Source organism: Dipodomys ordii, unplaced genomic scaffold, assembly GCF_000151885.1.
Source record: "Dipodomys ordii isolate 6190 unplaced genomic scaffold, Dord_2.0 Scaffold16, whole genome shotgun sequence".
Taxonomy (NCBI): domain Eukaryota; kingdom Metazoa; phylum Chordata; class Mammalia; order Rodentia; family Heteromyidae; genus Dipodomys; species Dipodomys ordii.
The window spans coordinates 6,561,123-6,588,104 of NW_012267232.1; the positions used below are offsets into that span (position 1 = coordinate 6,561,123).

Genomic DNA, 26,982 nt, shown 5'->3' on the forward strand with positions numbered 1-26,982 from the left:
CGGGACCGGAGGAGAGCTGCGCCGCAGACCCAGGTCGGAGTTCCAGCCCCGTCGGGGCCGCCGACGCCGAGATCAGCAGCACCCCACGCTCCCCGGAGGTGGCGCCTGCGTCCGCGGCCGCCGGGCCGGAGGAGCGGGACTCGGGCCGGTACTCGGTGTCGCCTCCCGGAGCGGGGAGCTCACCGGGGGACGGAGGCGGAGGCTCCCCTCCCGGTGCACCTCCGGATCCCGACTGGGAGTCTCCCCTAGTGGGCGGGGACGCGCGCGGAGATCACATCACCGAGGCGCGCGAGGAAGCGGAGGGGCCGGGAGGCGAACCCTCAGACCCAGCCATGGGCGGCCCGGGCACCCCAAGCGGCACCCCTCGGTGTCCGCCTGTGCAGTGTCATCAAGATGAAGATTGCTTGACTCTGTTAGTCCGCGTGCCTCGGATTCAGCCGCAGAGTCTGCGCGGGGAGCTGACTCCTCTCCACTATAAACTGTGCTTCTCCACGCCAGACTCCGTTTATTCCTTCCTTTTGCAATTTGCTCTAGGCAATAAGTTGAGTCCCGAAGAACCCGCGGTTAGCCTTTCTTCAGACAACGCGGTCATAGTGTTGGCCAAGTCTCCAGACAGCCGTGGATACTGGCGAGAGTGGTATTGGGGTTTAAACGACGCTTCTTTGGAGGTAACTAAGAACCTTTCCTTTTGAAATACTACATCTCGTTTTTCAAGTCGGCAGTCTGTTTGTTGTAAAGCGTTTTCCATAACAACTCACATGATGAAAGGTAGAGCTGTTAAATCTATTTTTTTATTTGGTTTTATTTATTTTTGTGCTGATCCTTGGGCCCCGGGCCAAGTCCTATAGCTTTTCACTCCAGGCTGGCGCTCTACCACTTGAACCACAGCTTCACTTCTAGCTTTTCGGTGGTTAATTGGAGATGAGTCTCATGGACTTTCCTGTCCAACCGTGATTCTTAGATCTGTACCTCTTGAATAGCTAGGATTACAGGCGTGTGAGCCGCCAGCACTCAGCCTTACATGTGTTTCTCAAAAAAGGCAGTTTACAGATTTACAAATGGGTTTCCAATCTTCTGATTGCCTTACGTGCAGCTTTTTCCTCGTGGCCTGTTGGCGCCAAGGGAGACTAAATGGATTCCCTCTCAGTGATCCTAGTCCTCTAGAGTTGTATGCTTAACGTTAGAGCTTTTTTTCTGTCTCCTGGCAAAAAGGGGTGTAACGTTAGCCCTCCTCGTTGAAGTGGAACATTTAAGACGCACCCCAAATTGGCCATACTTTTAACTTATTCGACCCCAGAAATTTCTGTAAGTAATAATGTATTTTCTGGAGAGGAAATGCAAGTCAGTACCACACATTACTCACAAGACGAAATAAACTCAGACCCAGTCCCATGCCCTTACTACCATAGGGTACTGCTTACATAAAGTCTCAGTTGCTGATTTTGGAGAACTTGTCCTGCAATGAGCATATACTACACCAGAGCTTTTCTCCTTGCTTTTGTTTGAATTATCGTTGGGGCCCTGTGGCATTAACTAGGTGTAATTAATATTTGTTGAACTGAACTGTTCGACAAAAAGTGCTTCTGGACAAATACTAGAAGTGGATAAGAATTATCTAGTCTACTTAGGATAACATGTTTTAGAATAAATTATTGTGGTGGTATCATTTGAACTCAGGACTTTCAAACTTGGTAGGCATACACTTGAGCCACACCTCAGGCCTAGGGTAAAAATTTCAGGTTCTTTGATTCCAGATTCAATACTCTACTGTTACTGGCAAATATTGAAAAACTTGTTTTGTTTTGCTTTGCTTTGTTGTTCATGAAGGTTGTTGAAGGGCCTTGGCACTGTCCCTGAGTGTTTGTGCTCAAAGCTAGTGTAGTTAGGATTACAGGCATGAACCATGGATACCTGCATTTGAAAACTGTGTAAAAAGTTTGAAATTGTATCGACTTTAAGCTCAAAAAGGGCCATTGATGATATTTTTATTGAGGTTTGTAATAAAGTCAGTAACTTTTTTTTTTGTCAGTCATGGGGCTTGAACTCTGGGCCTAGGTGCTGTCCCTCAGCTCTTTAGTTCAAGGTGAATGCTCTACCACTAGAGCCACAGTGCCACCTCTGGTCTTCTAGTGGTTTATTGGAGATAAGAGTGTCACGGACTTTCCTGCCTGGGCTGGCTTGAAACTGTGATCCTCAGATCTCAGCCTCCTGAGTAGCTAGGATTGTAGGCATGAGCCACCGGTGCCCAGCTGTAACTTTTACATCTATCTATCTATCATCTATCTATCTATCTATCTATCTATCTATCTATCTATCTATCTATCTATCTATCATCTCTATTTATGTGATACTGAGGAATGGAACCCAGGACTTCATGCATGCTAGGCAAACACTACCACTGAGCCACCTCCCCAGCCCAACTTTTACTTTTAAAACAAACAAAACGGGCTGGGAAGGTGGCTCAGTGGTAGAGCACTTGCCTTGCATGCATGAGGCCCTGGGTTCGATTCCTCAGCACCACATAAGCAGAAAAAAAAAGCCGGAAGTGGCGCTGTGGCTCAAATGGTAGAGCGCTAGCCTTGAGCTGAAGAGCTGAGGGACAGCGCCCAGGCCTAGAGTTCAGGCCCACGACCAGACCCAAAAAAATAAATAAAACAAACAAAACATGTTAAGAATCAGGGCTAAGAATGTGGTGAAGTGGCAGAGTGACTTGGCTCTATTCAGTTCCCAGAAACAACCCTATGATGATAGCTACTCAGGAGACTAAGATTGGAGAATTGTTGTTCAAATCAGTGTAGGCAGAGAAGTCCATAGACGAATCTCCAATTAGCCAAAAGCCAGATGTAGAACTGTGTGTGACTCAAGTGGTAGAGCACCAGCATGAGCTGAAAAAGCTGCCAAGCAAGAGTTCAAGGCCCTAGGTTTAATCCCATTTTCTGTCTCTTTCTTTCTCTCTTTCTTACACACACAGAGTATTATTTGACCTTGAGCTTTAGCCTGCTAGAATTGTCTATTTCCTGTTGTTTTCCTAGAAATTTGCTAATGTTGCAGCTGCATATTAAGTTAGCTATCTGTAGGAAGTAGTTAACTCAAAGCCCTCCAAAAATGATATTTGTGCTAATATATTTTTGAGAATATAAATCTTAAAATTGAATATGTTTATGTCATCAGAAGGGGGAAATTTATGAAAGAACATTTTCCTGTGCTGTGGCTCAAAGTAATAGACTGCTAGCCCTGAGCACATAAGCTCAGGGACAGCACCCAGGCCTTGAGTTCAAACCCATGACTGGAAAAAAAATATAAGTCACTACATAATGACTCTAACAACATGTTTATTATATGAAAATAATCATAATAGAGACCTTTTTGGCTCTTAAGATCAGAATTCATTTTACACATAAAAAAGTACTAAATTAAGTTTTAGTTTTATATATTCACTGAAGATTTTCCTAGAGCTTCAGGGTCAAGGACTTTAACCACTCTTATATGAAATAGTCATAAAATATGTAAATTTTCTGCATTTTAATCATAACCATTTCCACTGTAAATATTTTGTTTAGGTTGACTAAGAAGAATACAGTATCTTTTTGTAGTGAGGCAAAGAGGAATATCTTTTTCACAGGTCTAAACCTTAGAAATGCTTTTGATGCTTCTATAATGTAGCAGACATTCTGGATCTTTAAGTAACAGCAAGGCATATTACTCTAAATGTACAAGTTTTGTTTCTAAGGTTTACAGGTGTTCACAGTTCAAATATGGTTTAATAGAAGAGAAACTGAAACTTTGTCTCTGATTTTCCCCCTTATTTTTACCACCTGGAAAGCAGAATATTGTTTCCTTCTATTTTAGGAAAGGTTGTTTGTCAGTGAAGAAAATGTTGATGAGTTTCTTGAAGAGGTCTTGAGCTCTCCATCGAAACAGGCAACTTCCCGAACCCCACCTTTAATTGAAGTACTTAATGTTACTGATGAAAAGATTGAAATTCATGCAAAGGTAAGATTTTGGTGGGCTTTATAGAGTGATTCCTGGCAAGGTTAAAGCCTAACAAAAAATTTCAGTTCTTTTTTGTGTGTGTGTGTGTGTGTTTGTTGCTTTTTTAGGTTTTTTTTGTTTTGTTTTGCTTTGTTTTGTTCTGGTCCTCTGTCCCTGAGTTTTTTGTTTGTTTGTTTGTTTGTTTCCTCAAGGCTAGTGCTCTACTGTTTGAGCCAGAGCTCCACTTCCAACTTTTGGTGATTAATTGGAAATAGAGTCTTATGAACTTTCTTGCCTGGGCTAGCTTTGAACCATGATCCTCAGATCTCAGTCTCCTGAGTAGCTAGTGGTTCCTTGCTTTCTTTCTTAAATCATAGAGATTATGTCATGGAACTTGTTCATTTTTCAGTAAACCTTAAGTTTGGTCATTTTTATAGTCTTCAGTATTAGGCCTGAAAATAAGTACAACTGGCTAACATATGAGTTGGGGCAAGAATAGTTTTAAAGAATAATAGGTGCTGATGGCTCACACCTGTAGTCCTAGCTATTCAAGAAGCTGAGATATGGGTATCACAGTTCAAATACAGCCCAGGCAGGAAAGTCTATGAGACTCTTATCTCCAATAAACCACTCAGAAAACCAGAAGTGGCTCTGTGGCTCAAGTGGTAGAGTGCTCCCCTTGAGCTGAAGAGCTCAGGAACAGAGCCCAGGCCCAGAGTTCAAACCCCACGACCGACAAAAACAATAATAAAATAATTGTCGGGGCTGGGAAGGTGGTTGGTTCAGTGGTAGAGTGCTTGCCTTACATGCATGAGGCCCTGGGTTTGATTCCTCAGCACCACATAAACAGAAAAAGCCGGAAGTGGCGCTGTGGCTCAAGTGGTAGAGCACTAGCCTTGAGCTGAAGATCTGAGGGACAGCGCCCAAGCCTAGAGTTCAGACTCCATGACCGAACCCCCCCGGTCTTCAAGTACTGGAATAAAAAAAAAAGGTCAGCATTTGGAGGATATCTGAGGAAGGGTTATTAACACCCAAACTTAAAAAAAATCTGACTCTCAGAGAGTCCTACAATTATTTTTCTTTGCTAAAAAGACTTACTAATGGACTGGGAAGGTGGCTCAGTGGTAGAGCGCTTGCCTTGCATGCCTGAGGCCCTGGGTTCGATTCCTCAGCACCACATAAGCACAAAGAAAAAGCTGGAAGTGGTGCTGTGGCTCAAGTGGTAGAGCTATAGCCTTGAGCTGAAGAGCTGAGGGACAGCGCCCAGGCCCAGAGTTCAGGCCCCACTACCGGACCAAAGAAAAAAAGACTTACTAATTTATTCTTTTTCTCAATACAGTTGCTAGAATGTAGTAATCCTGATCAGTTTCAAGAAAAGGAAAGAAGCCTCAGTGAAGGAGGTCATCTAACTGAAAAAGACAACCTGGAACATCTTACAACTGATTCTGATTCATCTGTAGCACTTAAAGAACTAAAAATAGATACTTGTGATTTAGTAACAGGCTTGGAACCAGGATCTCTTAATGATTCTCAGATACTATTGGAAAAATGTAAGCAACCCAAGGCAAACATGGAACCTGAATTTACAAAAGAAAAAAGTGCTACTTACTCAAATGAGGAAAAAGACAATTTAGAAGTGATAACTAAAGAAAAAGAATTCAGTGGAGATCAGTTATCTTCATTGCTGAGCGGAACAGTAGTTCACAAGATACCTGATGTTGATAGCATCAAAGAAACCAACATGCAGGATGGCAGTGTGGAGATTATTAAAGATCATGTGACACACTGTGCTTTTAGCTTTCAGAATTCTTTGCTATATGACTTGGATTAATACTATTTAGGAATATAAATGTTAAGAGTAAATTTTTTTAACCTAAAATAACTTCTTTGTGTTAACTATGCAGACTAAAACATGTAGTTATATCATCTGTATATATGGACATGTGTTGGAATTTCATACTTTTGTTTACCATTTAATAAAAGTTTCAAAATATTCACTCACTGTCACAAATTCTAAAGAATGCAGTTAACTAGAAATATGAGTGTATGTGTGTGGGAGGAGAATCCCAAATAGAACTTCCTAATAAATATGAATGATCTGAGCTGGGAAGGTGGCTCAGTGGTAGAGCACTTGCCTTGTATGCATGAGGCCCTGGGTTTGATTCCTCAGCACCACATAAGCAAAAAGAACAAAAAAGCCGGAAGTGGCGCTGTGGCTCAAGTGGTAGAGGGCTAGCCTTGAGCTGAAGAGCTGAAGGACAGCATCCAGGCCCAGAGTTCAGGCCCCACAACCGGACCCCCCCCAAAAATATATATATATATGATCTACAATTATAATTATGATGAAATTTTATTCTAAAATGTATTTTACTCTTTAGATCTATCACACAAGTTATACCAATGAGTTTAAGGTAATCATTTTCAAAATTCAGCTTCTACTATTTTTCTGGATTTTTGAGACAGGATCTTAAGTATGTAGTATAGACTAGCCTCAAACTGTTTTTTGTTTTTGTTTTTTTGTTTTTTGTTTTGGCTGTCATGGAGCTTCAGCTGAGGGCCTGGATGCTTGCCCCTGAGCTCTTGCTCAAGGCTAGCTTTTTACCACTTTGAGCCACAGTGCCACTTTCAGTTTTCTGGTGGTTAATTGGAGATAAGGGTCTCACAGACTTTCCTGCCTGGGCTGGCTTTGAACTTCAGATCTCAGCCTCCTGAGTAGCTAGGATTACAGGCATGAGCTACCAGTGCCTGGTTTAGCCTCAAATTCTTGATCCTCCTGCTTTAGCCTCCCAAGTACTGAGATTATAAACCTGTCCAACCTTGGTTTTATAGAACACATTTAAGAATTAAAACTAAAAAAACTGGCAACTTGGCTGGGCAGCAGTGGTTCATGCTTGTAATCCTAGCTTCTCAGGAGGCTGAGATCTGAAGATCACAGTTCAAAGCCAGGCCTGGGCAGGAAAGGCCGTGAGACTATTGCCAATGAACCACTAGAAAACCGGAAGTTGGTGTTGTGGCTCAAGTGGTAGAGTGCTTGCCTTGAGCTGAAGAGCTGAGGGACAGTGCCCAGGCCCTGAGTTCAAGCCCCACACCTGAAAAAAAAAAAAAAGTATTGGGGGACTGGTGATGTGGCTTAGTGGGAGTGCTTGCCTAGCATGCATGAAACTCTGGGTTTGATTTCTTAGTACCATATAAACAAAAAACCGGAAGTAGTGCTGTGGCTCAAGTGGTAGAGTGCTTACCTTGAGCAGAAGCAGCTCAGGGACAGTGCCTGAGTTCAAGTCCCAGAACTGGCAGGGAAAAAAAAAAGTTTGGGATAGCATGAAAGAAAAATATTTGTTAATAAATTACCCTAAGGCTAATATCTAATATATTTCTGTGCCAGGTAAGGCTACTAAATTAGACTGGAAAACATCTAATTTTTTTTAGTCCTTTGAACTAGTAATAGGTCAGAAAACCAAGAATTTATAACCCCTTTGTCCCATAAAAACTAGCATTAAGAGCTGGGAATGTATCACAGTGGTAGCATAATGGCTTAGCATGCACAAGATCTTGTAATCTCAACTATCCAAGATGCTAAGGAGAGAGGATTCTAAGTTCAAGGCCAACATAGGCTATAAACCAAACCAAAACTGGCATCAGCTGGGCACTGGTTGCTTATGCCTGAATCCACTATTAGGAGGCTGAGATCTAAGGTTCAAAGCTAGCTGGGGTAGAAATTGAGACTCATCTCTAAGTTAGCCACTCAACAATTGGAAGTGATTCAGTGGCTCAAGTCGTAAGAGTGCTAGCCTTGAGCACACAGAGGCCCAGGGACAGCATCCAAACCCTGAGTTTGGGCCCCACAACTGACAAAAAGAAAAAAAAATAACTGGCACCATATTGAGAAGTGAGAATTGTATTAAAAAAGGTATTAAAGTGAGAGAACTATGCCTTAGACTAGCACATGCATTTGTTAGCCACACAACACAGTAGTAACAGTTCCCCTAGGTAGGTTGACTAACAGTAAAATCTTTACACAGAAATTAGTCTACTTTGAGTAAGTTTTGACTGATTTTACATTATGGGAAACTTAGCTGGGCGCTGGTGGCTCACGCCTGTAATCCTAGCTACTCAGGAGGCTGAGATCTGAAGATCGAGGTTCAAAGCCAGCCCAGGCAGGAAAGACTGTGAGACTCCTATCTCCAATAAACCACCAGGAAACCGGAAGTGGCACTGTAGCTCAAGTGGTAGAGCGCTCACCTTGAGCTGAAGAGCTGAGGGACAGCGCCCAGGCCCAGAGTTCAAGCCCCATGACTGACAAAAAAAAAAAAATTATGGGAAACTTCTGTAGTAAAGTTTAAGCCTACTTCCTATTTTTTACTGCATCTGTCAAGAAAAAAGATTTGAGATCTGAGGATGTAGTGCAGTGGGAGAGCATTTGCCTAACATGTACAAGGTCTAGGTTCAATCCCCAACACTGAAAAAAAGTATGATTTCATAAGATTGGTATAAGAACATGAACTTTGGCACACTGAACTTTGTATCATTTCTGGCCTTCAAAAACAATTTAGACTGCATTTCCCTTACAGAGCAGCTTTTTATTGCTCATTATCTATGGCTGGCCAATTTGAAAGCCAAATAGTTTCCTCCATATGGAATACTGTCATGAGCATGGTTTTGAATTCATATACTGTGTGTAACTGGTCCAACTTCTACAATGCCTTTATTGGTGGAAGAAATAAAACTGCAAAATGATTAGGAACTTTTTTATGCAAAAATGAGTATTTTATTTTGGCAGCACTAAAGAAAAAAAAATCAAAACCACTGTATTTCTACATTGAGGTGAAAATGTTTAAACTTTCTCATCAAATACATTCCAAAAGAAAGTGTGTTCTATGAAGGTTCCAAAGCACAGGCAAATCTTAACACAATAGTACAGGAATCCTTAATACTGAAAATAACTGTTCAGACAGGGTGTTTAACAAATGTAATTTCTGAGTTATTAAACCAATAGAGTAATCCTTTCCTAACAACAATGTCAAGAGTGAAACTGCTGTTCCATTAATACTCTTAATGATTTCATTTTAATACTTTTAACTGCTATGGCAGTTTTAAATAAACTTTGTTGTACTTAAAATAAGTTTCAAAAGTGGAAAAGTGTACAAAGTTTCTGATAAAAAGATTAACAGATGCAATTTAAATAAAATTCCCCCTTTCCTCATATCAACTAATAATAATCATTATCTTCAGCAGATACAGACTGAGCTTTTAAACCCAATTTCCAAAATGAAAACTTGTTTTTAAATTTTGATCAGACATAACTGGAAAAGATTACTATATATTTGGACATCTTTTACAAGAATTTCTTTGTATTAAAGCAGAAACCAGGTCCTAAACTCTTTTATCTAATTGTATGTCCTATTGAAACAAATATCAAAAATAGAAGACTGTCATTTTTGCTTTCTTTTTTTTCCTTTACTGCAGTCTTCTATAACTTTTACAGAGTTCATGGTCCCTAATATCTCCCCACCCTCCATTTTTCCTGGGTGGGGAAATGGCTGCCATAGTGAATTTCTCACTGATTATCAAAGTTTCTGGGAACATGTACTGTTTGTTATTATTTAAGAGTAACTCAATTTGGGCACTCTGGGTGGATGGCCTACATGTTTTCTTGTGATGCATACCACAGTCTCCAGCATGAAAAATCCTAGGAGCTTGAGGAACCATCACTTTCCAGAATTTTGGAAGACAAGTTACAGTCAGATATTGAAGAGTCCAGTCCCAGTTATAATCATCGTAAGTACAGAAAGTGTCTGTGCACTCTATCAGCTTCTGATATGCATCCCGGGTCAAAGCTAACCCCATATTGTGCTCTGTAGATTTCCAAGCTTTGACATCTACCTTGTCAGCGATGCCGTAGAAACTACGACTGGCAGTGTAGGTCCCCAGGGAGAGAACATCACACTCAGGACACTCTTGCTGCTTCAACTTCCACATCTTTTTGAAGACATGGTAAAAGTCTGGGGCTAGGTAGTGATCCTCTTCCAAGAAAAGTATTAGGCCAGAATAATCTTGAAGAACTTTGACCCTTTCCCATACAAAATGCAGCTTCCACCACCAATGATGTTTTGTTTGGGAGAACTTGGCCTCTCGATAATGGCCAAAAGAGTCAGGATACTCGGCATTAATGCACCCCAATTTCAAAGCTGCACTCTTCTTTACATCTCTGGGGCAATCTCTGGGGTCACTGCCAGGAAACTCATTGGGATACAACTGAATGCTGAAAGGAAAGAACACCTGCAGAACCGGACAGAAATCCACTCCAGCGATCAGCTGATTGATCTCTGTCGACCAGAAGTCGTGGCTAAAGATGACGAGGACGTTATCAATGCCCTGGGCTTTGCGAAGTGAGTCCAGCAGCATTTTGAGGTATTCGGGTCGGTTGTGCACCTGGACCACCAACACCAGCTCCTGGGGGGCCCAGGTGCCGGTCTTCTCGACATTCCTCAGCGTCTGATCAAAGTTCAGCTGGTACACCAGGGACCGGTACCGCAGCGTCAGGTTGTCCGCCTCGGGCTGCGGGACCGCGGGGACCAGAGGAGCCGCCGATTCGTTGGAGACCCTGCGGATACCCATCGACACGGCGAGATGGTCTCCGCCGCGGCCGCCCGCACGGGGTGCGGGCTCGGCGGCGTCCAGCAGCGGCGGGGCGAGGGCCTCGTTCTTCCTTTGTCGCCCATTGCTGCTCCAGAGGACGAAGCCGCAGGCGGCCACCACGAGCGTCAGGATTAGCACCTTCCGTTTGTAAATGCGGAACCTCATGGTCTCCAGGGCCAGCGATGGCCACGGAAAGGGGCTGGCGGCCTCTGCTCGGAAGGGGCGGGCGGGCGGGCGGCGGCCGCAGCGCTGGCCTGTAGCCGTAGGAACTGCCCCCCCACCCCGCGGCTGCCCTCGCTAACTCATCCCGGGCCCCGGAGGTCCTGGGGCCCGAAGGCGCTCAGCCGCCCCGCGCTGCCCGGGCTCCGCACATTCTCGCCTGGCAAGCGGCAGCTGGAGCTGCGGCCCCGCCGCTAGGAACCACGGCTCGGCGTCGTCTCGGTCCTTTCCATTCAGCACCACGGGTCCCGGAAGAAGCCCAGCTGCCGTTCTACCGCACCCTGGTGTCTTTACCTGCGCCTCCGGCGGCCCTGCGTCCTCCGCACTCTCATCCTCACTCGGGCCCCTGGCCGCCCGTACCCGAAGACGCAGCCTCGCCTCACTCCGGTGGCGACCGTTCTGACAACCCGCTTACTGGCCCGCGAATCGCCGCGGCCCTTCGGCCCACACCCCTCCAGCCCGCCCCCAGGGCAGTTTATTGGTGCTTTCCAGAGGTATTTAGGGACGCCTTGCCGTAGGAGGCGGCCGCTTATTGGCTGGTTGTCCTGCCACTCAAGCTCAGTTCCCACTTCCGCTCCCCTCGTCCTTTTCCTCAGAGCTGCGTGAGGCGCGTGTCGTGGTCTCCGGGTCTCCCGGTAAGTAGGGGAGGGCGGCCGTACCGGCTTTTTTTTTAGGGGCTCTGTGGGTTCAGGATCTCGGGGAGGACTAGGCCCCTGTGGGGAAGCGAAGGGTAGGTCCGGCGTCCTGGCTTGGTTGGGCCCGGGAGCTGGCTCAGCCTTGGGCAGCGGCGCGGGAGCATGGCGGCTGTGGAGCTGCGGTGTCCACGTCAGCTTTCCGGGCTGCTGGCGGGGCTGCGGAGGGGAAGCGCGAAGCCGGAGCGGCGCGGCCCTTGGGCGGGCGCGTCGGAGCCCGGGTGGCCGTAGGGTCCGGCCGTGGGCCTACCCGCGAGCTAGAAAATGGAGGAGGCGGTGGCGGTCTGCAGGAGGAAACCCTCGGCTGTGTTCTCTGCGCGGCCCAGGAGTTAGGCGTTGAGGGAGCTCACTCCTCCGGGCCGGGTCTCCAGCCTCCCGAGTCCCGGGCTGCAGGCGGGCACCGCCACGCCCGCCTTCGTTATGTTTTAGTCTCATGTAATGTCAGTTTTCGCCTCTGCGCGCGGTGCTGGAGAGCCGGCCTTAAGGCCTCGCAGTCTACCACCATGCTATAGCCCCAGACCTAGCCAGTAACGTAAGCATCCCAAAGAGGTGTTCACTTGTTAGGAGTTTATTCGTGTGGAAAACGAGCACTTGATGAATTGATACTGTCGATGATCGATTTTAAAAAAAAAAAATCTTGGCCTTTTCATGTTTCAGAGTGTTAAATGTTGTCTTAATTTGCTCTCATCTTGTGCAGACAGCTCTACTACAAAGATGGTCAACGTACCCAAAACCAGAAGGACTTTCTGTAAGAAATGTGGCAAGCATCAGCCTCACAAAGTGACCCAGTACAAGAAGGGCAAAGATTCTCTATATGCCCAAGAGAAGAGGCGCTACGATCGGAAGCAAAGCGGCTATGGTGGGCAGACCAAGCCAATATTCCGAAAGAAGGCTAAAACCACCAAGAAGATTGTGCTGAGGCTTGAATGTGTTGAGCCTAACTGCAGATCCAAGAGGATGCTGGCCATCAAGAGATGCAAGCATTTTGAACTGGGAGGAGATAAGAAGAGAAAGGGCCAAGTGATCCAGTTCTAAACTTTGGGAGGAGGAGGGGGGTGGGGGTCTTAATTTTGAGGGGAAGATCTTGAAGTTATAAAATTACCTGATGGAAAACTAATAAATCTCAGAAAATACCCAAACTTTCTAAGTGTTCTTTTGTTTTTTTGCTGGTCCTGGGGCTTGAACTCAGGGCCTGGGCTCTGTCCCTGAGCCTCTTTTGTCCTCAAGGCTAGCGCTCTTTTCTGTGGTACTGTGGAATTGAACCCAGAGCTTCATGCTTGCTAGATAAGCACTCTACCAGCTAAGCCACATTCCCAGCCTACATATCTTTTCCAATATGGTTCTTAAGAACATTATAAATTCTTAGGGAGTGAGCTCGTTTTTCTTCAGAAATTGTTTACATTCATTCAGCTCCCAGAAGTTGGCATTTTTGCTTGGCACCTGTGGCGCACAACTGTAATCCTAGCTACTCAAGAGGCTGAGATTTGAAGATGGTATGTATGTCAAGGCCAGTTTGCCTAGTCCATGAGATTTACTCTCCAATTAATCACCAAAAAGCTGGTAGTGGAGCTGTGGCTAAAGTGGTAAGAGTACTAGCCTTTAGCACAAAAGCTCAGGGACGCCTAGGCGGAGCTCAAGCACTGTTGGGTCTTCATCCGTCTTTGGACGGCCAGGGTCGAGGAGAGGTGGGAGAGGTAAGTGGGGCCACTTGCCCTTTCCCCAGCCTCCCTTAGCCCAGGAGACAATCAGAGGCAGCTGGGAGTCCTAAGTCAAGCAGGAACTCTTATTAACAGGGAGCATCCCCTTTTTAAAGCAAAAGACTGCGTGGGAGGAGAGGAAATGGGATCAACCAATCACTGAAAGGCCACACCTTATCATGCACCTAAGCTTCCATGAGTAGTTTACACACTGAACTTGAACAAATCCAGCTCTGCCCACTCAACTTCCTCTCAGGGCCATCTTTGCTACAAAGCACTAGTACCAACACAAAAGAGTTGGTATTTTCTGCTTATAAGGAAGACATTGAGTTGTGCCTCACACTTTACAACCAGGTTACGCTAAATGATAACAGGAAAAATATTTTCAGAGGTTCTTCTGATCTATTAATCCATTCTACCCTTTTTTCACCTGAGGATGGTTTCTAGACTCCCAGTAGATGCCTGAAACCTGGAATAGTACTCTTAATTTTTCCTATGTATATGTTTGTACATACAATAAAGTTCAATTTATAAATTAGGTATTGCAAGATTAAGAATAACAGCCAGAGCCAGTGGCTCATGCCTGTAATCTTAGCTACTGGGAGGAAATCTGAGGATCCATTGTTCTGAAGCCAGCTGGGCAGGAAACTTCATGCTCTACTCCAACTGCCATTGGCTTGCTCATGGACAGTACACACACACAAAAAAAGTTGTCAACATTACCACTCTGGTACTTTGGGGTCATTAAGTAAAATAAGGGTTACTGGAACAAACTGCCCTATTGAGACAGTTCATCCTTTAACATTACTACTGAACAATTAAATATATACTGGGCAAGTGGTTCATGTCCCAGGCAGGATGCCTAGTTCAGAATGGCAATTTAAAACTTAGAGGATGGGGGGCTGGGAAGGTGACTCAGTGGCAGAGTGCTTGCCTTGCATGCATGAGGCCCTGGGTTCAATTCCTCAGCACCACATAAGCAAAAAGAAAAAAGCCGGAAGTGGCGCTGTGGCTCAAGTGGTAGAGCTCTAGCCTTGAGCTGAAGAGCTGACAGGACAGTGCCCAGACCCAGTTTAGCCCCCATGACCGGACCCAAAAAAAAATAAAAAAATAAAACTTAGAGGAGTTAATTCATTTCCACACAGCAGCAGATCTTATTAACAGACCATAAACAGTATGTCAGGTTAAGTTCTGTACCACTAAACTATATCCTCAGCCCTGAGTAAAAGCTTCAGTAATTTAACAGTTTAAACAATCTTTACTTGGGAATACTTGTGTTTTCAGGGAAATGAGTCCCAAATACAAAACATTTTTTATTTTTTTTTAATTTTATTTTCGGGTCCAGTCGTGGGCCTGAACTCTGGGCCTGGGCGCTGTCCCTCAGCTCTTCAGCTCAAGGCTAGCACTCTACCACTTAAGCCACAGCGCCACTTCCGGCTTTTTTCTTATGTGGTGCTGAGGAATCGAACCCAGGGCCTCAGGCATGCAAGGCAAGCGCTCTACCACTGAGCCACCTTCCCAGCCCTCAAATAAGAAACATTTTTATACAGATGGTTAATTTGTAAATACAGAGAACCTGCCTCCAATCCCAGAACAGTAGTGTACTACTACTACTACAGCAAGTTTTCCCCAGTAGCTTTATTTACAACAATAAATTCTGAAGTTATTCCAGTGGTTTAGTAGGGTGGGCAATGGGAAGAGAACAACATAGTACTGAAAACTTTCCAGGATTATTTCAAGTTCATTTCTTTGTTCTACATCCCCACCTGAAGAGCTGAGGGACAATGCCGAGGCCCAGAGTTCAAGTCCCATGACTGACAAAAAAAAAAAAAAGCTTTATATATATTTCATAACCTGAAGGTAATCTCACAGTATTTTCAGCATACCAAAACAATTATGTTTTGACTGGGACCTCTCATTGGAGAATACGTTGTAGAATTTTCTACTTGTAGCATGTCAGTGCTCAAAATATTTTGAATTTTGGAGCATTCTGGACATTAGAAATGTTCAACCTGTATGTAGTTTTAATACTAAACAAATGTTCACTGTGATTGAGAATATTAGGCAGGCAGAGCATATTATTTGTATACAAAAATTCAATTTCCCTCACTGAAATTCAAAAAAGTTGATTCTTAGAACCAGGATGATTAGAATCAATATCAATTTAACATTAAAAGAATACTATGGGGTCAGGTGCTGGTAGTTCATGTGTGTAATCCTAGCTACTCAAGAGGCTGAAATCTGGTTCAAAGCCAGGCTGGGACAGAAGTCTGAGACTATCTCTACTGAACCAACAAAAAGCTAGAAGTGGAGTTGTGGCTCACATGGTAGCTTGACAGTCTTGAAAAGGCCAAGTGAGGACACCAGGGCCTAAGTTCAAGCCCCAGTATTGGCACAAAAGCAAAACAACAACAAAAAAGAATCCTACAGGGCTAAATGCTACAGTGTTCTCCTAATATTTTCAAAGTCTTGGGTTAAATCTCCAGGACTGGGGGAAAAAAAAAAATCAATCCTGGAAATAACACTCCAATAAATGTTAATTTATTAAAAGTTAATTCTGCCAGGTGCCAGTGGCACACGCCTGTAATCCTACATACTCAGGAGGCTGAGACTGAGAATCGAGTTTCAAAGCCAGCCCAGGAAGAAATGTCCTGAGACTTTCCAATTAACCACAGAAAACTGGAAGTAGAGCCCTAGCCTTGAGCTGAAGAGAGGAGGGACAGCACCCAGGCCCAGAAGTTCAAGCTTCATGAACAACAACAACAAAAAAGTTAATTCCATATAAAATTAAATTTCATTTTCTATAATTCTTTTGACTCAGAATTTTGCTATATACCCAAACTGGTTAAGAACCTGAGGTATAACAGGCTGGGAATATACACATGTACCACCATGCACTCCTCTAAATTGATTTTTAAGGAAATTACAAATTTAGTCAAACAAGTATATGAAAAGGTTCTTGTTCATTTTAACACTGTTAGATTACAAACCATACACGAAGCTCAAAATGACCTGTGACTAAATGAAATTTTTTTGAGGTATCACCTATTACTTTAACATATCAGAGGAATTTACATAACAGGCTAGAGAACAGAAATATGAGATAATCGGTGCTTCAGTTCCACCCATATTGTCTACTAAGACCACAGTGTGGGAAAAGGAGTGTAGATTCATGGCAGACGTTCCTTGGATGAAAGAGTTTAGACAAAATCTTCCACAAACACAAGTTTTTGCAGTATCCAAATCTTGGCAAAGGTGGAAAGGAATGATATGAGGGCCATATGGAATCCTATGGGGAAAAAATGTATTTTGTTACTAAATTCAGAACGTATATATCAGGACAGAAATTATTAGGACCCTGAATTATAATGACAGAAGAATAAGTTGCAACTTAAGAAGAGTCAGAACATTATTTTCACAACTGGTAAAAAAAAAAAAATGGGACAAATATACTACAAAATGATACACTGTGAACCTAAGATAACAATAATACCTAAGCAAAATCAAGACATTGGTTCACCATTTAAATTTCTAACACATAAGAGGCCATCTTCAGATTCTTAACTAGTTGATATGTGGTAGGGTCTACGGACCTACATCTCTTACCTACATTATTTAAGAGCTTTTCTTTTTTGTCAGTTATATGGCTTGAACTCCAGGCCTGGGCACTGTCCCTAAGATCTTTTGCTCAAGGCTAGCACTCTTTATTACTTGCTATACATTTATTCAGCTATTAAATGTGCAATATGAGCCAAGTACAGGGCCATCACATTTTTAGACTCTAGGACTATTCAGTACAAAGTAAAACAAACTCCATGCCCTCAGGAATCACATTGTCCTGAGAAAAACAGCCAGCAAACAAATGTTAAAAATTATGCATACAGGGCTGGGAAGGTGGCTCAGTGGTAGAGCACTTGCCTTGCATGCATGAGGCCCTGGGTTCGATTCCTCAGCAACACATAAGCAAAAAGAAAAAAGCCGGAAAGTGGCGCTGTGGCTCAAGTGGTAGAGTGCTAGCTTTGAGCTGAAGAGCTGAGGGACAGTGCCTAGGCCCAGAGTTCAGGCCCCACGACCGGATCCAAAAAAGAAAATTATGCATGCAAGCCAGAAGCCAGTGACACATGCCTGTAATTCTAGCTACTCAAGAGAATGAGATGTGAGGATAGAGGTTCAAAGCCAGCCTGGGTAGGAATGTCCCTGAGACTCTTTGGGGGGGAGGGGTGTCCAGTCGTGGGGCCTGAACTCCGGGCTTGGGCGCTGTCCCTCAGCTCTTCAGCTCAAGGCTAGTGCTCTACCACTTGAGCCACACCGCCACTTCTGGCTTTTTTTTCTTTTTGCTTATGTGGTGCTGAGGAATCGAACCCAGGGCCTCAGGCATGCAAGGCAAGCACTCTACCACTGAGCCACCTTCCCAGGCCCTTTCCCTGAGACTCTTATCTCCAACTAATCACCAGAAAACCAGAAGTGGCACTGTGGCTCAAGGGTAAAGCACTTGCCTTGAGCTGAAGAGCTCAGGGACAGTGCCCAGGCTCAAGAGTTCAAGACTCATGACAGACAGACACACATACACACACACATACAACACAAGGCTGTAAGTACTGTGACAATAATAAATAAGCCATGTAATGAGGTAAATACTTTTGTGTGTGTGTGTATATATGCTAGAGTTTGAACTAAAAGCCTTGCACTTGTTACGAATGTAGTCTACTTTAGCCACTCCTCCAGCCCCTTTTCTGGGTTGGCTATTTTCAATAGGATCTAGATTTATGTCCTGATGGACGGACGGTGCTTCCCTGAACAGCTGGGATGTCAGGTAGGCAGCTACACTGGTCAGGATGGAATCTGATTCTTCCTGACTAGCCTTGAACTGCAATCCTCCAATCTCCATCTCCCAAGTAACTAGGATTACAGGATGAGACATGGAATCTAGCATGGAATAAAACTTTTTTTGGAGGGGGGGGCAGGGAGGAATCCTGGGGCTTGAACTCAAGGCCTGGGCACTGTCCCTGATCTTCTTTTGCTCAAAGCTAACACTAGATTACTTGAGCCACAGCACTACTTCCTGCTTTTTCTGTTTATGTGGTACTGAGGAATCAAATCCAGGGCTTCATGCATGCTGGGCAAGCACTCTACTACTAAGCCACATTCTCAGAATAAAACTTTTGATAGGTGGAATAAATAAGAACTCTCTGGAATGATGTGTGGGCAGAAAACCTAATGAAGTGAGAGAGTGAGTTATAAGATTTCATGAAGGGTAATCATTCCAAGCAGAGATAAGGAACATCAAGAATGCTACCTGGGTGCTGGTGGCTCACACCTGTAATCCTAGCTACTCAGGAGACTTAGATCTGAGGATCACCGGTCAAAGTCAGCCCGGGCAGGAAATTCTGTGAGACTCTTATCTCCAATAAACCACCAGAAAATCGGAAGTGGCGCTGTGGCTCAAGTACTAGCCTTGAGCTCAAGAGCTCAGGGACAGCACCCAGGCCCAGAGTTAAAGCCCCACGATTGACCAAAAAACAAAAAGAATGCTACCACTTTAGCAATGATTCAAGATGTGCATAGAAATTCTACTGAGAAGTTCTATTAGTCTGTGACTATTACTGTCAGTTTCATGAGAATACTAGTACCACATTTTAGGACTATAAAGGTCTTACCTATTATTCAGTACAGTTCGCGCAGAAAGCTCCAGTAAAGTTAACGGTGCTTGCAGCTTTATAGTAGGAAGGACTTCTGGTGGTTCAAAAGGATTGCCAAAAAGATCCAAATACTCAAGGGATAACATTTTAAATTCACTAGGCAAAAATAGAAGCTTATTTCGAGCTGCTGATAAAAAATGAAGGTTTGTTAGCTGTCCTATCTTGAAAGGAAACCGAATCAACTGATTGTCATCAAGTTTTAAATCTGTAAGTTCGTGAAGCTGGCAAAACTGTATTGGAAGTGCCTTGATTTTGTTTTTGCTAAGATCCAAACTCCGAAGTGACTTTTGGAGTGTAGACTGACACAAGGCCACACTAAATGACTCCAGGTGGTTGTCGCTTAGGTTAAGTTCTTGAAGGTGTATGAGATCTCCAACTGTAGCTGGAAGTTTTTTAATATGATTGTGACTCAAGTCTAACTTCCTGAGGTTTTTTAAGCAAAGCATACGCATATCAATTCGAAGAAGCCCACAATAAGAAGTCTGAAGATGTTCCAGAAAATGTGGAAAATTCTTGTTTAGAGGATAGTCTTTTTTGGATGTGATAAGCATTTTGGTTTTAAATTTTTCAAATTCTGAAGTCTTCACTGGTGTGGGTGTTGAAAGCTGTGTATTGATACCGCAGCCTCTATAAGCTAGTCTCATAGCTGAAAGGAAACCCTTTAAGCTGCTCGCATTGGCCTGAATAAATAAAAGTTAGGCAAACAAATATTCCATTTTAGATAATGCACATATGGCTAGTTCTTCACATAAAAAATTCTGTAGTGGGGCTGGGAAGGTGGCTCAGTGGTAGAGCACTTGCCTTGCAAGCCTGAGGCCCTGGGTTCGATTCCTCAGCACCACAAAAGCAAAAGAAAAAAAAGCCGGAAGTGGCGCTGTGGCTCAAGTGGTAGAGTGCTAGCCTTGAGCTGAAGAGCTGAGGGACAGCGCCCAGGCCCAGAGTTCAGGCCCACGAACGGAACCAAAAAAAAAAAAAAAAGTAAAAGGAGTAAAATAAGCCAGGAACTGGCGGCTAGTGCCTCTAATCCTAGTTACTCAAAAGCTGAGATCTGAAGATTTTTTCAAAACAGCCTGGGCAAAAAAAGTCTGTGAAACTCTTTAACTCCATAAATTACCAAAAAAGCCAGAAATGAGACTGCAGTTCAAGGGGTAGAGCGCTAGCCTTGACCTGAAGAGCACAGGGACAGAGACCAGGCTGAGTTTAAGCCCCTGGACAAAAAAATAAATAAATAAAAGAAGATAAAATAAAGCTGGGAATGTGGCTTAATGGTGGAATGCTTGCCTAGCATGCATCAAGCCCTGGGTTTGATTCCTCAGTACCATATAAACAGAAAAAACTGGAAGTGGCTCTGTGGCTCAAGTGGTAGAGTAGCTAGCCTCTAGCAAAAGAAGCTCAGGAACAGTGCCCAGGTCCTGAGTTTAAGCCCCAAGACGGGCAAAAAAAAAAAAGAAAAAGGTAAAATAGAGTAAACCAGTGTACTGACCAAGAAAGAATGAGAAATAATGGCAAGTCACTAGCTCAAGGGAAGGCTGATCACGGATTTTTTTTTTGTCGGTTGTGGGTCTTCAACTCTGGACCTGTACTCTGTCCCTGAGCCTTTTAGCTCAAGGCAACGACTCTACCATTTGAGCCACAGCACCACTTCTAGTTTTCTGATGGTTAATTGGAGATAAGTCTCACAGACTTTCCTGCCTAAGTTGGCTTTGAACCCCTATCCTCAGATCTCAGCCTCCTGGGTAGCTAGGATTCTGGTGTGAGCCATGGGTGCCCAGGTTGATCACTGATCTCTGAGGCAGCATTCAATATGAATCAATTTAAAAAAAGGTTAAGCCGGGCACCAGTGGCTCACACCTATAATCCTAGCTACTCAGCAGGCTGAGATCTGAGGATCATGGTTTAAAGCCAGCCCAGGCAGGAATGTCCATCCGTCCGTGAGACTCTTATCTACAATGAACCAACCAGATAACCGGAAGTGGCACTGTGGCTCAAGTGGTAGAGCACTAGCCTTGAGCTGAAGAGCTGAGGGATAGTGCCCAGGCCCAGACTTTAAGCCACATAACTGACAAAAATAAATAAAGGTCAAAGCTGGGTGCTGGTGGCTCATGCCCATAAATCTAGCTACTCAGGAGGCTGAGATCTGAGGACTGCGGTTCAAAGCCAGACTCGGCAGGAAAGTCCATAAGATGAAATCCTTATCTCCAATTAACCACCAGAAAACTGGAAGTGGAGCTGTGGCTCAAGTGGTAGGGCTGGCCTTGAGTTGAAGAACTCAGGGACAGCACCCAGGCCCAGAGTTCAAGTCCCATGGCTGGCAAAAAATAAAAATAAAGGAGCTGGGAATGTGGCTTAGTGGTAAAGTGCTTGCCTAGCATCCATGATGCCCTGGGTTTGATTCCTCAGTACCACATAAACAGAAAAAATTGGAAGTGGTGCTGTGGCTCAAGTGGTAGAGCACTAGCCTTGAGCAGAGATTCAAGGACAGTTCCCAGGCCTTGAGTTCAAGCTCCAGGACCTGCAAAAAATAAATAGATAAATAAAAAATAAAAGTCAAACACTAAGACAAGGAAGGCCAATAGATTGAGTCTTTCTAGAAATCTGTCTAAACTGGTAGGACTTCAACTTGACAGGAAGGCAGAGTTAGTGGAAGGATGCATTAATCACAACAAGGAGGCAGGAACAATGTGAACAATGAGAACAATGTGAAGTTCAGGGCTAGTATAGTAGCTCAGTCATATACTACATGCTTGGCATACTCAAGGTCAAGGCCCAGGCCATTTTAAGGGTGGGGGATGGGGAGTTGAGAAAGATATTGTTCATACTATCTTGGTAGATTTTTTTTTTCTCTTGAAGTACTAGGGTTTGAACTCATGGCCTCCTAGCTTGCTAAGCAAGTAGTTCTTTATTACATGAGGCATGCCCCTAACCCAACCCATTTTTGTACTAGAGTTTTAATTCAGGGCTTTGCACTTGCTAGGCAGCTCCTACTCTTGTTAAAGAGGGAAGAAAAAAGACAGAGCAAAAGAAGGTTTACATTTTTTAATGGTCTATGTATTGAAAAATGATTATAAATAAAATACAAAAAAATAAAATAAAATAAAATACAAAAAAAGAAAGGGGCTGGGAAGGTGGCTCAGTGGTAGAGCGCTTGCCTTGCGTGCCTGAGGCCCTGAGTTCAATTCCTCAGCACCACATAAGCAAAAGGAAAAAAAGCCGGAAGTGGCGCTGTGACTCAAGTGATAGAGTGCTAGCCTTGAGCTGAGGGACAGCGCCCAGGCCCAGAGTTCAGGCCCCACAACCGGACCCAAAAAAAAAGAAAAAGAAAAAAAAAGAAAGAAAGAAAGAAAAGAAAGCCAGGTGCCAGTGGCTCATGTTTGTAATCCTAGCTACTCAGGAGGCTGAGATCTGAAGATCACATTTCAAAGACACCTGAGCAGTAAAGTCCATGAGTTTGTTATCTCCAATAGACCACCAGAAAACCGGAAGTGGCTCAAGTCTTAGAGCACTAGCCTTAAGCTGAAGAGCTGAAGGGACCATGCCCAGGCACCAGAGTTCAAGCCCCATGACTGGCCAAAAAAAAAAAAAAAAGATTAATATCATTGCATTTTATCTTTTACACTAAATTTGTAATATGAGATCTAGCTGACAAAATATGCATGTGTGCCATTTGTCAGTTTAAGAACATTAAAGCTCCCTCTTGGAAGCCATCTTGGCACAGAAGCAAACCCAGTTTTATTCTCATCCAGTACACCTCACCAAAGAAGCTTCTGGTCTTTTAGAGGCAATTAAGCTGCCTCTTTGTCATGGACTCTGCAGCACACCTATAAGAGCCCATACCTGTTTAGCTATGTGGGATATCAAGAAGCTTGAACCATCTTTTTTTTTGGGGGGGGGGTCCGGTAGTGGGGCTTGAACTCTGGGCTTGGGCGCTGTCCCTCAGCTCTTCAGCTCAAGGCTAGCGCTCTACCACTTGAGCCACAGCGCCACTTCCGGCTTTTTTCTTTTTGCTTATGTGATACTAAGGAATCGAACCCAGGGCCTCAGGCATGCAAGGCTAGCGCTCTACCACTGAGCCACCTTCCCAGCCCAAGCTTAGTCAGTTTTTGGTTTTGTTTTTGGGTCCGGTTGTGGGGCCTGAACTCTGGGCCTGGGCACTGTCCCTCAGCTCTTCAGCTCAAGGCTAGCACTCTATCACTTGAGCCACACTGCCACTTCCAGCTTTTTTCTTTTTGTTTATGTGGTGCTGAGGAATCGAACCCAGGGCCTCTTGCATGCAGGGCAAGCGCTCTACCACTGAGCCACCTTCCCAGCCCCTTGAACCATCTTTTTTAAAGAAAACACAGAAGGCAACTATCTGTAATTCTATACCTTACTCAGACGGATGTCCACAGGTGGCTCCTTTAACCTTACAGTGGCTTTCCCTTCATCCACAAATTTGGTGAAGAACTGCTCAATGTTCTCCTTTAGCTGCTTAAAACAAGGGAAAAAGAGACAAAAACAGATAGTTACTCAATATTGTTCACTTTTTCTAGCTTTGGTTTGGCTTTTAGTCCTAAAGATGAAATGTTTTAATTTCGTCCTTTTTAAAGTTTCAAGATTTTTGGGAAATATATATATTTTTTAAATGTAACCCAGGTTTGCCCCACTATTTGAGCCATGCCTCTATTTCCAGCTTTTTGCTAGTAAATTGAAAGTAAAAGTCTCACAAAAGTCCAGACTGGCTTTTAACTGTAATCCTCGATCTCAATCTCTTGAATAACTAAGGTCCAGCTTACCTTAGAGTTTTTATCTTCTTGCCTCCACTTCCCCAGTGCTAAGATTATAGTTATGTACCACTATGGCCAGCCCTGATTGTTTTTTATTGTAAGGGTGTGGTTTGGTTGATTTATTTTTAAAGCAGTTATAGTTATAACTCTATGTAGCGTGTGATAGATATTACTACCTTATCTGTCCAGATTCTTTCTTGGGAACAGAATCCCGTATTTTTTGAATAATCACGTATAGTAATAATAGCCAGTAGCAGTTATTTGTTTTCATAACCTCAAATTATTATTATTATTTTTTGGTTGTGGGGCTTGAACTCTGGGCCTGAGTGCTGTCCCTCAGCTCTTCATCTCAAGGCAAGCACTCTACCACTTGAGCTACAGCACCACTTCCAGTTTTCTAGTGTTTTATTGGAGGTAAGAATTTCATGGACTTTCCTGCCCGGGTTGGCTTTGAACCGTGATCCTCAGATCTCAGCTTCCAGCTTCCTGAGTAGCTAGGATTACAGGCGTGAGCCACCGGCGCCTGGCTATAACCTCAAATTATTACTCTGGGAGGGAGGGGCATAAGAATCAAAATTTTGTCGGGCTTGCTACTGTTAACCTCAGAGCTAGAGCTCTGACTGACATATAAAATTTTGGACTAGGGCTGGGAAGATGGCTCAGTGGTAGAGTGCTTGCCTTGCATGCATGAGGCCCTGGGTTCGATTCCTCAGCACCACATAAGCAAAAGGAAAAAAAGCTGGAAGTGGCGCTGTGGCTCAAGTGGTAGAGTGCTAGCCTTGAGCTGAAGAGCTGAGGGACAGCGCCCAGGCCCAGAGTTCAGGCCCCACGACTGGACAAAAAAAAAAAATTACCCAGGTGCCAGTGGCTCATACCCGTAATCCTAGCTACTTAGGAGGCTGAGATGTGAGGATCTGACGATCCAAGTCAGCCCAGACAGACAAATCCCTGAGATTCTAATCTCAAATTAACCATCAAAAGCTGGAAGTGGAGGCATGGTACAAGTGGTAGAATGCCAGCATTGTGGGAGAATGGAGGAGCCAAGCAAGAACCCAAGGCTGATTTCAATCCCCAATACCAATTTTTTTTTTTAAAAAAGCAAAACAAAACAACAAACAGCCAAAAGTTTGATGCTACTAGGGACACTGAAATCTGAGGATAGAGATTCAAAGCCAGCTTAGGCAGACAAATCCATGGGATGCTTATCTCCAATTAACCAGCAAAAATCCAGAAGTGCAACTGTGACTTGCATGGTAGAGCACCAGCCTTGAGTGAATAAGCTGAGCCACAGCGTGAGGCCTTTAGTTCAAGTCCCAGTACTGGTGCACACACGTGCACAAACAAGAAACACAGCTTAATGCAAGAGTGGATAAAGTGTTCCCTCATCTTGGTAGCTAACCAAGATATAGCAGCCACAAAATAACAATGACTGATAATGGAGAAGATCAAATTTCAACTTCTAACTAGAGAATTTACCACAGCTCTGCAGACACAAAAAAAGCACTGGACCTACCTAAGGAATCAAGCGCTGGACCTAAGGAATCAAGCACTGGACCTAAGGAATCAAGCGCTGGACCTAAGGAATCAAGCACTGGACCTATGGAATCAAGCGCTGGACCTAAGGAATCAGAGTAAATACAAGAAAGACAGACAGGAGAGACCAGGAAGGGAGGGGCTGGGAATGTGACTTTGTCTATAGAGTGTTTGCCTAGTGTGTTTGAAGCCCTGGGTTCCATTCCTCGGTACCGCATACACAGAAAAAAGTGGAAGTGGTGCTGTGGCTCTAGTGATAGAGTGCTAGCCTCAAGCAAAAGCAGCTCAGGAACGGTGCCCAGGCCGAGTTCAAACCGAGGGGAGAAAAGGGGAAAGGAGGGGAGAGGAAAGGAGGGAACGGAGGGGAGGGGAGGGGGGAAGGGAGAGAATCCAATAACCAATAACTTCGATGCAAACAAAAGCCTGTTTAATATGCATCAGCTATTAAAAGGGGGCGGGGAGTGAACTCCAGAAAAGACGGTGGGAGAAACAACGTACCGAGTGAAAATGCAGTTATGAGAGCTTCCACGCAGGCTAAGCCGTTCGGGGCTTTAAGAGGGCGGCACCGCTACCTATCATTGAACGGCCACGCAGTAAACCGAGCAGCAGAACGGGGCGAGAACAGTAACGGGGGAACAAAATGTCACTGCTCACAACGTTTCTGACAGGCCCGAGGGCCGTGGTGGTAGTGGGAAGCCAGGGACGGGGGCTCGGGGCTCGCACCACCCCCCAAGGGCCCGGGAAGGAAGAGCTGAGCCCCCGGCCCGGCCGTACCTGGTAGCGGGTCCCGTGCCGGTCCTTCATGGTGGAGATGAACAGGAAGGCGGGGGGCTGGCTATCGGGGTCACTGCTGGCTTGGGGGCGCCGCTGATTCCCGGCCGACTGTTGACAAAGACTTACTACGGCCCGGACGCCCTTGCCACGGTTCCTCAGCCCCAAGGCTGGCAAGTGTCGGCTGACCACCTCCACCTCGCAGTGCAGCTTCATCCTGCAGGAGCCCGGGCCACCGAGGCCCCTGAGCTTTGAAACTTCCTCCTTCCCGCCACGCCGAGCAGCCGCCGGGGTCCTCGAGCGCTCAGGCTGCCCGGGGATCCGCCTGCTCGATACATGAAGGGGTCCCGGGTTTTCTGAGTCCCCCTGGGAGAAATATTTCATCTCTTCAGGTATTAATGACTCTTGACTGTGTTCACGAGCCTGGGAAGTGCGCATTTCGATAGCTTGAGGACCAGACTTGGGCCCTTCGAAGCGGGCGTTCGGCGAGGACGCTACGTCGGGATTGCCGTGCGCGCGGTTGGGGGCGGAGTTCTTGTTTACAGTGGGCTGTGTCTCACCTGTGAGCGCGCTCATCCGTCTCACCTGGGTCTCACCTGTGAGCGCGCTCATCGGTCTCACCTGGGTCTCACCTGTGTGCGCGCTCATCCGTCTCACCTGTGAGCGCGCCCTCCGTCTCACTGGAAGGCGGTTCCCTGTAGAAGGCCGGTGTCAAGCTGTGTTTTTGGAACACCACGAGTGGTTATCATAAAAGCCAGAGATGAGGACTTGACAAGCTGGCGGTGTTGTGTCTATGGCGACGACGGAGATGACTGCAGTTAGCTCGGCAGTCACTGTCCGACGGCTGTGACTCCGCCTCGCGGGCCGCTGGATGAGAATTGTCCGAGACGCGGGACGTCTGTCCAGACCCCGCGGGACCTTCCCTTTCCTTACTCCCTTTATGGAGCCACTGAGCGCCCGCCTGTGATTTAATCATAAATGAACGTTCCTATTTAAACAT

The 26,982-nt window shown here is 44.9% G+C and overlaps 4 protein-coding genes across 4 annotated transcripts in view; 2 read left to right on the forward strand and 2 right to left on the reverse strand.

Moving 5' to 3' along the window:
- Dnaaf2 (dynein, axonemal, assembly factor 2) overlaps positions 1-5,969 on the forward strand; it is a 7,183-nt gene extending 1,214 nt beyond the window's left edge. Inside the window, exons 2-4 of the mRNA XM_013012229.1 lie at positions 3-668; positions 3,850-3,993; positions 5,312-5,969. Of these exons, the coding sequence (XP_012867683.1) occupies positions 3-668; positions 3,850-3,993; positions 5,312-5,803 (1,302 nt within the window). The 3' untranslated portion in view covers positions 5,804-5,969. The remainder of the gene's footprint in view (positions 1-2; positions 669-3,849; positions 3,994-5,311) is intronic.
- Positions 5,970-9,415: 3,446 nt separating this feature from the next.
- Mgat2 (mannosyl (alpha-1,6-)-glycoprotein beta-1,2-N-acetylglucosaminyltransferase) lies at positions 9,416-11,277 on the reverse strand. The gene has a single exon (XM_013012326.1). The coding sequence runs from the start codon at positions 10,771-10,773 to the stop codon at positions 9,427-9,429; it is 1,347 nt and encodes a 448-aa protein (XP_012867780.1). The 5' UTR covers positions 10,774-11,277; the 3' UTR covers positions 9,416-9,426.
- A 103-nt stretch (positions 11,278-11,380) lies between these two features.
- Positions 11,381-12,580, forward strand: Rpl36al (ribosomal protein L36a-like). The gene is made up of 2 exons (XM_013012253.1): positions 11,381-11,462; positions 12,217-12,580. Exon 2 carries the CDS (start codon positions 12,234-12,236, stop codon positions 12,552-12,554), a length of 321 nt encoding a protein of 106 aa, XP_012867707.1. The 5' UTR covers positions 11,381-11,462; positions 12,217-12,233; the 3' UTR covers positions 12,555-12,580.
- A 3,644-nt stretch (positions 12,581-16,224) lies between these two features.
- Positions 16,225-26,234, reverse strand: Lrr1 (leucine rich repeat protein 1). The gene is made up of 4 exons (XM_013012260.1): positions 25,986-26,234; positions 23,281-23,379; positions 18,874-19,595; positions 16,225-16,505 (listed from the first exon to the last, which is right to left on the reverse strand). Exons 1-4 carry the CDS (start codon positions 26,196-26,198, stop codon positions 16,265-16,267), a joined length of 1,275 nt encoding a protein of 424 aa, XP_012867714.1. The 5' UTR covers positions 26,199-26,234; the 3' UTR covers positions 16,225-16,264.
- Positions 26,235-26,982: the final 748 nt, after the last annotated feature.

What these genes read in the sequence shown, in the direction of transcription:
- Mgat2 (XM_013012326.1), bottom strand. Translation starts at nt 10,773, where the DNA reads ATGAGGTTCCGCATTTACAAACGGAAGGTGCTAATCCTGACGCTCGTG.
- Lrr1 (XM_013012260.1), bottom strand. Translation starts at nt 26,198, where the DNA reads ATGAAGCTGCACTGCGAGGTGGAGGTGGTCAGCCGACACTTGCCAGCC. An exon ending in TGGACATCCGTCTGAGTAAG is followed by an intron (nt 19,596 to 23,280) that starts GTATAGAATTAC and finishes TTATTTATTCAG; the next exon opens with GCCAATGCGAGCAGCTTAAA. An exon ending in CGAACTGTACTGAATAATAG is followed by an intron (nt 16,506 to 18,873) that starts GTAAGACCTTTA and finishes TTTTCCCCATAG; the next exon opens with GATTCCATATGGCCCTCATA.
- Rpl36al (XM_013012253.1), top strand. Translation starts at nt 12,234, where the DNA reads ATGGTCAACGTACCCAAAACCAGAAGGACTTTCTGTAAGAAATGTGGC.